Source organism: Pelecanus crispus, chromosome 2 (assembly GCF_030463565.1).
Source record: "Pelecanus crispus isolate bPelCri1 chromosome 2, bPelCri1.pri, whole genome shotgun sequence".
NCBI classification, from domain to species: Eukaryota; Metazoa; Chordata; class Aves; order Pelecaniformes; family Pelecanidae; genus Pelecanus; species Pelecanus crispus.
The window spans coordinates 169,728,020-169,742,759 of NC_134644.1; the positions used below are offsets into that span (position 1 = coordinate 169,728,020).

The following is a 14,740-nucleotide window of genomic DNA, read 5'->3' on the forward strand; positions in this document are numbered from 1 at the left end:
CTAGGGCCCCTTGACGTTGGCAGGTCTGGCAGCCAGGCTTGCATAGTAAGCACACTGAGTGGGGTCACACTGTCCATTGGCTCCGGGAGGTCCCTGTGGCCCCGTGAGGCCAGGCACACCAGCTTCGCCTTGAGGGCCGGGTGGTCCTGGCATCCCATCTTTGGCATAGCCAGGCTCCCCTGGGAGTCCTAAAATAAAAAAAAAAAATGCCCTTGGTCAGTGACACCCCCAGGGTGCAGTACTCAGCAGTGTAACATCACACGAGATGGCTTTGCTGCCAAACTGGGATGCAGACATCAGCTTCCACAGATTTGGGTCTGGCTAGCATGTATCTACAAGGATGTGACAAGTGTGTCTCCTCTGAAAGAAATATTTCCACCCCCTATGGCATCCTCGGGCTGTACAACTCTGCTGTGGCTGCTCATGCTCTAACACCACATTGAAGTTGCGCAGCTGCACTAGCCAACTTAATGACATATAGTCCTCATAGAGAGGAGGTGAGGATGGGAAAGCTTGAGGCAAGAGCCAACTTTGGGACATAACTCATTGATGCAGAGCATAGTGTGTCTGTTGTTATTGTAAGGCAATACAGGGCCAGTATGCCAAATGCAGTCCATGGAGTTATGAAGGCTTCCCATAGTTTCCTTCCCCAACAAAGCAGGGTGAAGGCAAAACAGATCAATGGCTCCTAATTTCAAATTAGAAACAAAATATATTTGCTGCTTCTTTGTCAGCAAAGGTAAAGCATGAGCTCTATGCCTGAGGCACAGGTGTTGGATGTGACTTTTTATACCATCTGAAGCTGCCTGGATATCTGGGTTCAGCTTGGTCACAACAAGATTCTGGCAAGGGCAGACAGGACACTTCACAGTGTATCTAGTAATTAAAGCTTCACTTTGGATTCGTCCCAAAGGTCAGTTAGCCTGGCTGTTACTGAGATGGATCATTATACCTGTCAATCAGGCTGAGGAAACAAAGGTGGCCAGATATGATGCTAGTGATATATTTCCTCCTTTTGGGCCACTTTCTGCAGAACTTGTGTATGCTGTATTTACGTTATTCCGATCCTCTGTCTAAATATGGCAGAGACCTGTGTCCTTGTAGCGGTTCCGAGTGATGTGTTTTGTGGGGTGTTCTTAATAAACACACCTGGAATTCCTGGAGGACCTATTTCGCCTCGTTGGCCTACGCCAGTGTCTCCTTTTTCACCCTTTGCTCCTCTTTCTCCTGTGGGGAGGGAAAGAAAAATAATGAACTGATGAGCTTGATCTACGGTACTGAAGAATACTACCATAGGTCTTCTGTCCACACTGAAGGACTTATATTTGCTAAAAATAGTTCCTAATTGTAGCCAATCCTCTGAGATGGGACCTTAAGTGGGAATGAAGACTCACACCACTCCAGTTCTGGCCAGAGGTGGAACACACCAGCAACTGCTGGTCACATTCACAACCTCTGGTTCAACAGACTGAGGCTGCTTCTAACACACGCATTTTGAGGACCACTTAGATACTACTAACAGGAGAGGTGGGTGCCAAAGTGTGGTGGACACATCCCTTTATCGGACTGCCCAAACACACCAAGTGTCACTCACCTTTGGGACCAACCGGTCCAGGTGGCCCTTCAGACCCAGTCTGTCCAGGCCGGCCAGGCTCTCCCGGAGGGCCAGTTCTTCCTGGGAGTCCTTCCTTCCCAGGGGGACCAGGAGGTCCTGGTCTGCCATGGGACGCTTTTACATGTGCAGGCTGTATCTCAGCCAGGAGATAGGCTAACCTTGCTGTGAAGAGAGAGAAATAGGATTGTTAGACTAGAAAGTCAGTGCTCCAGTAAAGTCCAAGTATTGTCACAGATCAATTTTTCAGGGCCACCCATTTGTTGTCCTCATGCAATCCTTCCCCGTAAGCCATGATTGTGCCTCCCTGACCCTCTCTAAATTATTTAAACCTCATTTCTCAGTAGCTTTAAACTTCTCATTAATTTCATACTTAATCCTAAATACTTCTCTCATCCTCTGCTCCTTGTCCACCAAGGATCTGAGATGTCCTTTTCTTTAGCTGTACACCTGGTTGATTTCTGTCAAACTGGAATCATTGCTGCTCTGAAAAGAAGAGCCTATTTCCACTGCTTCCGCTACATAGAGCGAGATGTTACATGGCTGCTCTGTAGGGACAAAGCTTACTTCTCTTGTTCTGGGCTGTTACACATGTGGAGTTAAAGCTAATGTATCCATCTCTGGCTGTGAAGTCAGAAACTATAACTAAGACAGCTCCCTGTGTCAGCATATTCTCCAATTTCTAAGCAGTCACATTGCTTGCCACTTCCATATTAAGACCCTGAACAGCCTAGAGAGCTCTTAAGACATAATCAACATCACAAAAACATCCTACAGCACAGAGGGAGAAGGGCTTTCTGCCTTCTCCTCATTGATCCAAAATCTTGAATGCTTTTAGATTGGCATGGAATTTGAAGTCTGAGAGTGTGAAATCCTTCAAATAAATCACTCCATTGAACCATGATCTTTAGAATGAAGGAAAATGCCTGCACCTATATGTCAGCTGCACCAATAGCTGTCTGAGAAGAAGCACTACAGCTCTGCATTTTACTGTAGATGGGGTCAGTAGTGGTCTGCAATTCATGTACTTTGAGAGAATCAGCAGCCCACATCCATTCCACCCCCTCTTCTCATACTGATGAGTATCAAATGCCACAGCCAGAAATCGGGAACATTTCTCCTCCAGCTGGGACTTCAAAAGAAAGTTTATGTCCTACTCTGATTACTTTCTCTTCCAGGGCCCCAAATTAATCTGTTCAAATTGGTATCTTCTCTTGTCCCACCATCTCAGCTCAGGCATCTGCAGGAACAAGTCTGCAGCAAAGCTGTTTTGGTAGCAAAATCCATGAGGTGCTTAGCACAGGCAATGGCCTTGTGTTCAAGAAGACAGAAAGCCCCTCTGCTATTGCTGGGAAAATCAAGCTTGGGGAATGGTAAAGCTTGCTAAGCACATTTCATTTTACACATTCCTCCTTCCAGGCAGGCTTGTTGCAACATGGCATTCCATAAGCAGGAGAGGTTCAACTATGGAAAGTATCTTTCATACTCTCAGAAATATCTTCTGGCTTCCCAGAGCTGATTACTTACCATCTAGCTGCTTGGCTAACTCCTCTTGGATGAGCCTTCTCAATGTCTCTAGAGATGGGGGTTCCCCCTAGAGAGTAATAATCACAGCAATAACAAGACACAATAATCACAGCCAGGGGATGTAGATCATGGAACAGATCCGCCTAGAAGCTATGATCAAGCACATGGAAGACAGGGAGGTGATTTGAGACAGCCAGCATGGATTCACCAAGGGCAAGTCCTGCCTGACCAACCTAGTGGCTTTCTATGAAGGAGTGACTGCATCAGTGGACAAGGGAAAAGCAATGGATGTCATCTACTTCGATTTCTGTAAAGCATTTGACACAGTCCCCCACAACATCCTTCTCTCTAAATTGGGGAGATATGGATTTGACTGTTCGGTGGATAAGGAATTGGCTGGATGGTCGCATCCAGAGGGTCGTGGTCAATGGCTCGATGTCCACATGGAGACCAGTGACAAGTGGGGTCCCTGCGGGGTCCATACTGGGACTGGTGCTGTTTAACATCTTCATCAATGACATAGACAGTGGGATTGAGTGCACCCTCAGCAAGTTTGCAGATGACACCAAGCTGAGTGGGGTGGTTGACATGCCAGGAGGATGAGATGTCATCCAGAGGGACCTGGACAAGCTGGAGAGGTGGGCCTCATGAGGTTCAACAAGGCCAAGTGCAAGGTCCTGCACCTGGGACCCCCCGATCGGGCAACCCCCGATATCAATACAGGCTGGGTGAGGAAGGGATTGAGAGCAGCCCTGTGGAGAAGGACTTGGGGGTACTGGTAGATGAAAAGCTGGACATGAGCCAACAATGTGCGCTTGCAGCCCAGAAAGCCAACTGAATACTGGGCTGCATCAGAAGAAGTGTGGCCAGCAGGTTGAGGGAGGTGATTCTGCCTCTCTACTCTGCTCTGGTAAGACCTCATCTGGAGTACTGCGTCCAGCTCTGGGGCCCTCAGCACAAGAAGGACATGGACCTTTTGGAGCGGGTCCAGAGGAGGCCACCAAAATGATCCGAGGGCTGGAGCACGTCTCCTATGAGGCCAGGCTGAGAGAGTTGGGGTTGTTCAGCCTGGAGAAGAGAAGGCTGCGAGGAGACCTTATTGAGACCTTCCAGTACTTAAAGGGGGCCTACAGGAAGGATGGGGACAATCGTTTTAGCAAGGCCTGTTGTGACAGGACAAGGAATAATGGATTTAAACTAAAGAAGAATAGATTTAGACTAAACATAAGAAAGAAATTTTTTACAATGAGGGTGGTGAAGCACTGGAACAGGTTGCCCAGAGAGGTGGTAGAGGCCCCATCCCTGGCAACATTCAAGGTCAGGTTGGACGGGGCTCTGAGCAACCTGATCTGGTTAAAGCTGTCCCTGCTCACTGCAGGGGGTTGGGCTAGATGACCTCTAAAGGTCCCTTCCAACCCAAAGCATTCTATGATTCTATGATTCTATTAAACCCTCCACAAAGGGTTTAGGGGGTGGCATTTCATCACCCACAGCATACACAGGGCTGCAGGGACTGCCTGAAAGAATAATGTAAAGGGACTCAAAACATCCACAATTCCCAACCTGCTGGCAAGCCACGGGCTCAACAGTGTAAACAGGGAACCTGGTCAGAGGGCATAGTTGGGCCACTGTCCCTACCTCCTTCTTAGAGAAAATCTCGTATACACTCATAGGAGAAGTAGTAGAAATCGAATCAGGACACATCCTCTGCCCTACTAGATCATAGTGGAAAGCCTACCTCCTTTTCCAGCATTGCACCTTTCCTTGCAGAAAGAAGCATGCGTGGCCCCAGGGTACCTAAGGTGGGTACCTAGACTTGCTATAAACACTGATACTGAATGCACTGCCTGCCAACAGGCCTCATCTTGAGGAACAGAAGCCAGTTTACACATACGATGCCCATTCTTCCAAATGAGTACAAGGTTCTGCCTGATTTCAGGCTGTTGAAGAGAGACAGGGGATGTGGCTGCCTGGCCTTGGTCCCCTACCCAGCCAAGGGACAGTATCTTTCATCCCCTCTCTCAGCTCTTTTGTGCGACGTTGCTGTTGAACAGCTGTAATAGCTGTCAAAACTCAAAGCTATGTGAACAGTAAGTCTGGATGATGCAACTGAAAAAAAATGATGAAAGCATTTTTGGTAGGTGGAAGGAGAATTTTTTAGGTTTTGGCTTTCCAAGAAAATAAAAAAGTGGTTTTAGGGTAACCAGACTCTTGTCTTTGCATAAACTCAAAAGGAAAAATGTAGCTATATTTAAAGAATAAACCATTTTGAACCAGCAAGATCAAATGTTTTCCTTTGTAAATCATAAAGTGAGATGTTTCACTTGAAATACACTTTCCATTCTTTGGCTAAAATTATTCTTTGTATTTCTGCCAGTTTTGAAAATACTTCTGGTCAGCCTAAAGACTGCATACTTTTGTGTATGAGCTATTTGCATGAAAGTATTGCTTTTCCCTCACACCAATCCTTTCAACGTACAAGGATGCCTGTGTCCTCTATGTTCATAAAAACCTCATGAGGTCTTCTGAATCTGAAGTTACTCTTCATTAAGAAATGTAGATTTTATTAAATAGCTAAGAGACATTTCAATTTTAACCAACAACATTGCTGGTAAGTACAGAGTTGGTCTATTTGCTGCCTTCTTCCCAATACAAATTTTGCATGAGAAAAAGATGTGTTTGTTGGTGACAAAAGAAAGAATTTTGTCATTAAGTACTAACCATTTGTGATGGATCTTAGTGAATATCTCAGTAAGTAAACATGACTGTGGAACATACTTTGAAGGCTTACAAATTATGTTTTCAAACTTTAACCCTATTAGTTGCATTAAGTATCCATAATCATCATTGGATTTCATCAAATCTCTGTGTTCTTGAGACACACAAAGAAATGCTTTGTCTAAAATTCACCCAGCTTTTATATCAGAGATTATTTCACTGTTTATTCCCCTCTGAGGTAATATCAAATTCACCCTCAGGATGGGCATAGCAGCTTCACTAGTGTTGGTAGTTTTTCTCATTCTTCTACATACATTACCCTCAGGCACACTCAGTAGAGAGATTGTTTCCCGTTAGGGGAAAAAAAGAAAAAAAAAAAAGAGAGAGAATATTAAACAAAAGTAGGATTTCATGAATTCTGATGAGCTGACTCCAGGATTTCCAGGAATAGAGCAGTGACCTTTCCACGGCTCAGCATTTTGTCTCTCATAACAACCAGCAGCAGCAGAAGGCGTAAGACCTCTGTATGAAATGCTACACATTAACACCCTTATAGAAAGAAGCTTTTTCAGACTCCAGACCCATGGCCATAGTCACATGACCTGATTTAGGCTTTTAGGGGTATTAGGTGTCAAGGCCTGGCCACCCTGGCTGTAGGTCTGGATTGCTCAGCTCTCCTGAAGTTCAATCCAACACCCCCACAACACGTCCCTGAGATACGCTATAGTTCTCTTTTTCATATATCAGGAGATAAAAACAGTGCCTCCCCATTATAACACACACTTGCTCTGGTTTCTATCAGCCTTCCTGTTATCTTAGGTACTTTTCTGATCACACACTGTGGCAGTAAAATTACTGTACCAAGAACTTCTCTGGCAGTCTTACCCTTGGTCCTGGAAATCCTGGCTGTCCTGGAGGACCAGGAGGTCCAACTTGTCCAGTGTCTCCTGGGGGTCCATGGGGACCCATCAGTCCTGGATGGCCTTTATGACCAGGTATCCCAGGATCACCTGGAGGGCCCTTTTCTCCTTGAGGGCCTTTTTCACCTTTGATGCCAGGCTCTCCCTAAGTGAAAAAAACAACATTACCACCACAAAATAAGAGGCAAACTTCTGATTTCCAAGGACAGTGAAATGCAAACAGCTGAGGTGGCAAAGTTACTGAATACAATGTCTGGTGCATTACAAATGCATTTTATTACAAGTTGTTATTATTACAAGTTATTACTGATGGAGAATGATTAAAGGGAGGGTGGGGAGCATGGCAGATCTCTACAGGCTGTGCTTCACTCTTGAATGACCCCTTCCTTGGCCCCTAATTCAAAATAGCTCTCTTTATTTCAATGTAATGAAATAAATAATAATATTCTCCAACCTACCCTCTCGCCTTTGGAGCCAATTTCACCTGGTTTCCCTGGTGCACCCTGCAACAAAGTAAGGGCGAGCATGAAAGAACTATCCATAATAACAGTAAATAATAAAGCGCATGCCTTTGCAATGATTCTTATGACCTAGGGAAAATTTATTTTCCTGTCAGTCCCACAGATTCCTGAGAGCTCCCTGTTTGCTCTCAAATATCAGCAAATCAAGAAAAACATCAATTTTTTGCAACACAGGTAGCATCCTTGATGTTTTTTTCCCAAGACACCAGCCCTACTTTGAAACAAGTGGGAATTTAACTTACCTCTTTTCCGGGAGGACCTTTCTCTCCTGGTTCTCCCTGAGAGATACAGAGAGTGAATTTAGCACCACACTGCAAGGAGTTGGAAGAAAGACCCTACCTAATAACCACAAGTCCTGCTTTCTGTTTAGAGCCCAAGTTTTCTGCTACACAGCAGCAGGTTTGGATGATTTATCTGTATCCTACTGCTATAGGTCACTCCTGGAAAGACACATCCTTCTATTTAGAAAGCATTTTTTTAGTAAAGCTGCATACTGTGTAAACGTTTGTAAATAAAAGGAAGTAATTTCTACCGAATCAGCTGAGATCAGTGCAGATGTTTTGTTGAAAGTGTGTTCCTGTTTTCAATACCATTTATTCCTTTTTCTTACAGATGTTTCACAAAGCTTGATACACTTTATTTGGACTGGTTTAGCTTAAGCAGTGCCAATGTTACAGCCGTAACCATCTAAAGATGTAAATGAAGGAAATTTTGTAAGAAGAGGTAGCATTCTGTATTACACCAGCTGAGATAATGGATACAGAGCCAGCGATAAAGCAAGTTTGAGCCTGAAAGCTTGTCTGTGTTTCAGAACTACATCATAGAATCATGGAATGGTTTGGGCTGGAAAGGGACCATTAAAGGTCATCTAGTCCAACCCCAATATCAAATAATGGCAATGTAAACAAGCACCCTATTAGGATTTTTTTTCTATACTCTGCATTTATAATGTGATAATTAGGCAACACCGTCTTTGCATTTTAGCATTTCAGTGAAAAAAAAGTCACTGCAGTCCTGAAGTGCACTGATAAAGCAAAGCAAACATTAAACTCATTATTGCTAAAATTCTGCCCACTTTCCCATATCATGAATGGAAAAATTCATCTTTACAGTTCATTTACAATCCACACACATGATCATCTATAATGTGTGCATGCAGGTGGTCTTTTTCCCATAACCTGGAAACACATATAACAACTTTGACAGTCCTAGCATACATGCATGTATGCATGAGCAATGTAACTAATCACAGATGTGTGATCACATCAGCTCCAAATTAGGCAGCATCAGACTCACTCGAGTATTCCTTAGGGCCACTTCAGTTTTAAATGGCCACCACGTTTGCTACTTGAAATTAATTTTCCAGAGAAATATTTCTTTCTCCTCTTTTCATCATGAAACTCCCTTTCCAATCATAAAAAAAAAAAAGAAGAAAAAAAGAATCATCCTGTGGAAGATTGAGCTCTGTTAGATTCATATGAAAACCTTTTAAATCTCATTTTAAGTCACAACAGAGCTAGAAACAAAATTATTTACCTAACGTTCACTTTTTCCATTCTTCCAGTGGAATGTAACATATTTTACTGGCCTTGGAAGGGCTAAAAGTATCGGATTTCAAGGCTGTGATATTTTCATGTGTATAGGTATTATTTTAGCTCACTTTGGGAGATATACGAATGCTTTAATTGCAGTGTACCTCTGTTGCTGGTAAAATATCTATATTATTATCAGCACTTAAAATTTCCCTATTTAGCCCTTCTGGGGTCCATGCAGAGATATAGTCTGAGTAACTTAAATACCCCATACCCATATTAAGAAGACTGTTGAACCAGCTTGATTAATGTGCACATAACCAGGGCTGACCAACAGGTACCAGCTCAGTAAATGAGATTATGGATGTTGGTCCATAAGAAAAATGCTATTTTTGCAGTCCAGTTTCCTTTAGAAGTAAAGATTTTGGTTTCTGGATGTGTCAGATCTCCTGCCTATGTTTTTTACCCAATTTAAAGATGACTATGTTCCACCTTCATCAGTCCAACATTTAAAAGCAGGCCATCAGTGGGTCTAATCCATCCCCAGACATACTTACAGGTGGTCCTCGGGGTCCTATGAAGCCAGGGAGTCCTGGGCTGCCGTTTTCTCCTTTATTTCCTTTAGGACCCTTAGGACAGAAATGAGACAGACACTAGCAGCCCTTTCTCCAACATCTCTTTTCCAGAGCATGCATTTACAGATACATTGGAACTGGGAAATTTCACTGTAGCAGCAGGACTCCCAAAACTGACAAGGAAAGGAAGAACAAAGTCATTTAGAAAAGCAGATTGCAAACACCATATTTGCATTATTAATAAGCTATGTGGGGTTCCTGTAAAAAGATGAAAAGGAAGTGACAATTATGGAAGTGACAGGAGGTATGTTGAGTGGTTATTCTGGCGCTGCATGGTTTATGAGGTGGTGTTGCGGAGTGGAAACGCTGTGATGTGCGATGACAGGGAAACATTGCAGATGGTCGTACTGCTCGAATCTGAGAATACAATCAACAGACAGCTACCGAGTTGCTCTTTTGCCTTTATTTCCAGATTCAATTTAAAAAAAAGTCTTCCTTTTATTTACCTCTTGTGATATTCTGCCAGACTATCCCTTTTTCTTACATATTTTTCTTACAGATTTCTTGCAGCTTAAATGGCAGTTCATGATACAGAGCCATTTCATGTACACTTCTGATTTTTTTTTTCACTCTTATTTTAACCTTTTCTTTCACACTTTGTCCCCTACCTTCTAATTCAGAACACATCCCTTTTTCTTCTTACAGTAAACTTGTCTTCATTTTAAGCCCGTCTTGTGTGAAGCAAGCACCAACAAACCTGACAGGCACAAAGCACATGGCTTTCGGGTATGCAGTCAGCCCTGGAGGTTTCAGGGGCTGGGCTGCATTGCTGTGTGCAGGCTTAAGCATGAGCACTGTGAAGCGGGATGGGCACTGGCAAACAGCAGATGCAAAAGGAGAAGGCTCCTGGCAGGTTTTACTTTGTGATTGCAGGTCAGCAACGGTGAAGGTGGAAAAGAAACCTTTATTGCCATGATAACTTTTCTCGCTTCTCCTTTTTTTCAAAATAGAAATATATCAGCTTGTCACACCACATTGTGAAGGAAATTAGTGCATTTCCAGACAAGGTTGGAAATAAATGGACTTGTGTATCACACAAGGAAATACTTCCCATACTAACCTTTATGAAAGGGAGGGGATTCATTTTAATGACAGAGGAGGATATGATGAGATGATTGTCTGTTCTGCTGACCAACACTGTCTCATTGACTTTATCCTTTTTCAATGTCTTATGTTATTTTTGGACTGTAAATCCTCTGGAGCAGACTGCTGTAGTTCTCTGTGCAGCAAGCTGCATGGTGGGTCCCTGGGTCACTAACTGACTGTCTAGGTAATGTGATAACATGATGACGATTAAAAAATAACCCCCATTTGGGTTATTGCCCTCACAGGGCATCCCAAAGTCACAGTGACCTGGTGAAAACCCAGAAAGCCAAAAAGCAGTAACAGGAATTGGGAACAGGGGTGGGCACGATGAGAAAAATAAATGAAGGTTGAAAAAGCCAACAGTGGGGATCCACGGGGTAAGAAGCAATGGCAATGGTCCCAGGAAGGTAAGAAGAAGTTACGTCAAGGAGAAAAAAGCAGCAGCACTAATTCTTAGCTGCAGAAAGGCCGCGAGACTGCGCTACTCCTACCCCACCTGTAATCTGCGAGTTATCACGTCCCCATGCAGAAAGGTGTTGCTTGCTTCACTGAGACCACTTAGGAGGAGACATCCCTGCAGCAAAGCAATACGTGCTCAGGGCACAAGCCTGCCATGAGGCTGAGGTTTCTTTATGGCATTGCAAGGGCCACAAAGAGTGCGGTCCTGCTGCAGTTTTTCAGATTCTCCTGCTCTGCCTTTGTTTCTATTTGAATGTAACAGCCCAGCAAGCTGTAATGTCTAGGTGGACAAAGAGAGGGAAGAGCCCTGCATTGCAATAGGTGCTACTGGACACAAAGGTACATTTGCATGGATTTGCTGAATCCTGAACAATTTTCAGCAGCAGAACAGAGAAAAAAAAAAACATAAAAAACCCCAAACCCCTCCTTACTGTCTTCCTTACAGCTCTTCATTACCATGCTGTTCTTCCACACAGGGTGGCCCCTGGGGGCTTCATTCTGCTTCGTGATCTTGGTTTACTGCCCATTGTCTGCTCTTTCCCCAAGTGCCTAGGGGGGATTTTTCTGCTGCTGCTATTCCTCAATGGCAGTCTGCCAACTCCCGGAGGCCCTCTCCTTCCTTGTGACAATTCCCTGCTGGCTGCACAGTCTCTGCTTGGCAAAATTAAATGTACTGGTGAAGATGAGGCATGCCAATCTTTTTTCTATACCAGGTAATCAATCATTTCCTTTTTCTGTGAACACTTAACTTTTGCTAGGAAAAATGATCACCCAGCTAGCAGCTCAATTCCAGGAACATAGCCAAACCCCCTTCGATGTCGTGGCTAGCCAATGATTTTCAGATCACCTATCTTCAGACATGGCAACTTCAGGGACAGTAAGCAGCTACACATAATCGACTCCATCTATACTTCATCAGTCACCTCTCCTTGACATAACTCCTTGCTGCACGAGTTTCCCTTTGTGGTACTTACTGGGTTACCTGCTGGTCCAGGTTCTCCTGCAGATCCAGGCAATCCATTCTTGCCCTATGTCAGAAGGAAAAAGGTTAGTGAAGTAACATATACTACAATTAAAAATATCCACCCTACTGCTACACCAGCAGGGATTTCTTTAGCATTGTCCAACCTCCTCTTGTGGCAGACTGCAGAGTAAGGATCTCTTATTTCCAGTTGACCCCACAACTCCTGCATCCTTGATTGCACAGCTGACCCCATCTCAGGACAAAAACTGAGAGATGTGGACCCAAATCCCCTAGTCCGAAGAGGACCAAACCAGCACTCCTCCTCTTCCTTTTCTTCACCCTTATCCCTATCATATGCAGCATCCTCCTGGACAGATGGAGCCATCTACTATGGCTGCTCCAAGTCACCAGTGTTCAGACAAGCCCCTTTAGTCCATGTTTGAAGCACGTCTTGGCAACTTACTGATCAATGTTAAAGTGCTCTGCATGAGCTGGTAGATATCTCCAGATCCCCCCACACCCTCCTGTGTTAGAAAACTTCCTCTCTCCAGTGACTGAGGTAGGTCCTGCAAATTACTGCCTACCATCCTCTTCTCAGAGCTATCATCTGAATCAGGGTCAAGAGGCAAGGCATCTATTTTTTAATCATCTCAGAATTCCTCTTTTTGGGGGAATGGAGAGAAACACTTGTCCTAAAGCCTTGAGGCATTTGATATTTGCCTGACACCAGACAACTCAGAATGAGCCAAATCATCCTTTAAAAGGACCTGTTTCCTATCATTCCTTATCAAAGTAGCTGAGCTGACCATCTACACTGACTAAAGTTTGGTGAGATGAAGTTCTACACCCTGCTACTCTCTCCTCCCAATTCACCATGCAGAGATGTTTTTCCCTGCATTGGATTTGACCAAAAAGACCAGCCCTTTTACTGGCAATATTCAAAATGATGCCTCACCGTCCTTATTACAGAAGAAACAAAGCAGAGGAAGAACAACAGAAACTGATACTTTGCCCTCCAACATACAAAACCTCAAGTATCTCTTCTCCAAAAGAATGTGGCCTGCAGTTATGATAATTTCTGTCTCCTCAAGTCTTTTTATTCATTGCTAGTGTTGTGCAGGGGCATGACACGTTAGTGAGTAATGCCAGCAGTACAGGAATAATGAGATAAATTACAAGGTAGACAGAGGAGCTCTCCATATGTTCCTGCAGTCTAATTTAAACCCCTACCCTCTCTGCTCAGAGGGACCTGCCGCTCCAGCTCCTGGCATTGCTGGCTGAATCAGCATTTTGCCCTGATTATGGAACGTGTTGTAGAATCTGTTTCACTAGCAGGTTTTCCAAGAAGGAAAAGAAATCACTCATTGCAACATATTAAAGACATGCCTAGGTTCAGCAACAGAGACCTGCATTCAAATTTGGAAATGGTTGATTTTTAAGAGAGAATGAAAACCCCCTGAAATTAATAAAAGTAATTTCTCAGCCATCCCAAATGACACTTTCTGAAATGTCAACTCAATTGGCATTTCTCCACTCAAGTTGTAATAAAACTCTACAGGTGTTCAATTAAACAGACCTCTTCCTAAAATTATGCACTTTTTTTTCAGAAAAAATTACAGAGAGCATGACAAAAATTAATAGTATCACAGCTGTACCCCACATATCTCAAACTGGGCACCTGTAATTAGCGTCTGCCTTTGAAAACTGAGGCCATGTAAGAAGCAAGTGAGATGCCAGAGACAGGACTGGCATATGAGCCCTTCTGACACTGCAGTCCCTGCAGAATACATGAAACTATTCCTCCCACCAAGTCAGCAACCATCACTCCACTGCACTATTGTAAGGCTTCATCAGTTTCTGGCAATATCATTCTCATTTGTCGTTCTCAAAGTAGGAAAAGTGTTTTAATCAAACATCACCTGAATCTTGCTTAAGAGTCTTCTCCCAAAACAGAGTTCTGGACCGCAGGACATTCCCACTATACACAATGTACCTCCAGAAATGGCTTGTCAGGAGAGAAAACTCACCGGCTGCCCTCTGAGTCCTCGAGGGCCCTGTGGTCCTATAGGACCAGTATCACCCTGAGATGAAGAAAAGTATTCTGGTGAGTGAGAAAGATCTGACATGGAGGCAAGCAAGCAAACAAACATTTTAAAATGTTCCTGCTGAGTTACACTGTTAACATATTACGGGGAAACAGCATTAAAGAAGTCTCACTACCAGCTTCCAGTGATATATGAGGAAGACCAACCTTCTGAATTTTAAACATCTATCACTAAATGCAGTCTGATTACAGGCAGAAACCTTTATCATCAGGTTATCTTAAAGCTAGATTTCTCACAGACAGAGATTCTCCAGTATTTCTCAAGAACTAACCTCTTTGTTCTCTCCTGAGGGAGGCTTAAGACCTGCTTCTATCTTCTCTGAGGGGTTCCCTTAAGTCTATCTTCCATTTTACTTTGTAGGGTACCATTTATAGCACAACGGTTTTCCAGTGATACAAGGGGGTGCAAATGAGAAACTGCTTCCCCAAGTCCCATGGCAATGGCACATCAGCCACTTGGTGCATTGCTCATCAGCTGCTGCAGGATCCCACATCAGGTGCACTCTCCCAGGGCTTTGTGATGTGACTGCATTTGGCACTAATAATGTCAGAGGATCTGTTTGTACCATCTCTCTTTCCTCTCAGCAGCAGCGTCTTATTCCATAGGTATTTCACAGATTTCAGTGGAGCCATGCACGCAGTAAGGTACAGCTTTTGCAGAG

The 14,740-nt window shown here is 43.8% G+C and overlaps 1 protein-coding gene across 1 annotated transcript in view; it reads right to left on the reverse strand.

Annotated features, from left to right (window-relative positions):
• The window catches only part of COL22A1 (collagen type XXII alpha 1 chain), a 219,428-nt gene continuing 204,688 nt past the window's right edge, over nucleotides 1-14,740 (reverse strand). The window contains exons 55-64 of the mRNA XM_075705826.1: nucleotides 14,002-14,055; nucleotides 11,985-12,038; nucleotides 9,388-9,459; nucleotides 7,541-7,576; nucleotides 7,236-7,280; nucleotides 6,743-6,922; nucleotides 3,140-3,206; nucleotides 1,595-1,777; nucleotides 1,150-1,227; nucleotides 1-188 (exon numbers count right to left, since the gene is read on the reverse strand). Coding sequence (XP_075561941.1) covers nucleotides 1-188; nucleotides 1,150-1,227; nucleotides 1,595-1,777; nucleotides 3,140-3,206; nucleotides 6,743-6,922; nucleotides 7,236-7,280; nucleotides 7,541-7,576; nucleotides 9,388-9,459; nucleotides 11,985-12,038; nucleotides 14,002-14,055 — 957 coding nt within the window. The remainder of the gene's footprint in view (nucleotides 189-1,149; nucleotides 1,228-1,594; nucleotides 1,778-3,139; nucleotides 3,207-6,742; nucleotides 6,923-7,235; nucleotides 7,281-7,540; nucleotides 7,577-9,387; nucleotides 9,460-11,984; nucleotides 12,039-14,001; nucleotides 14,056-14,740) is intronic.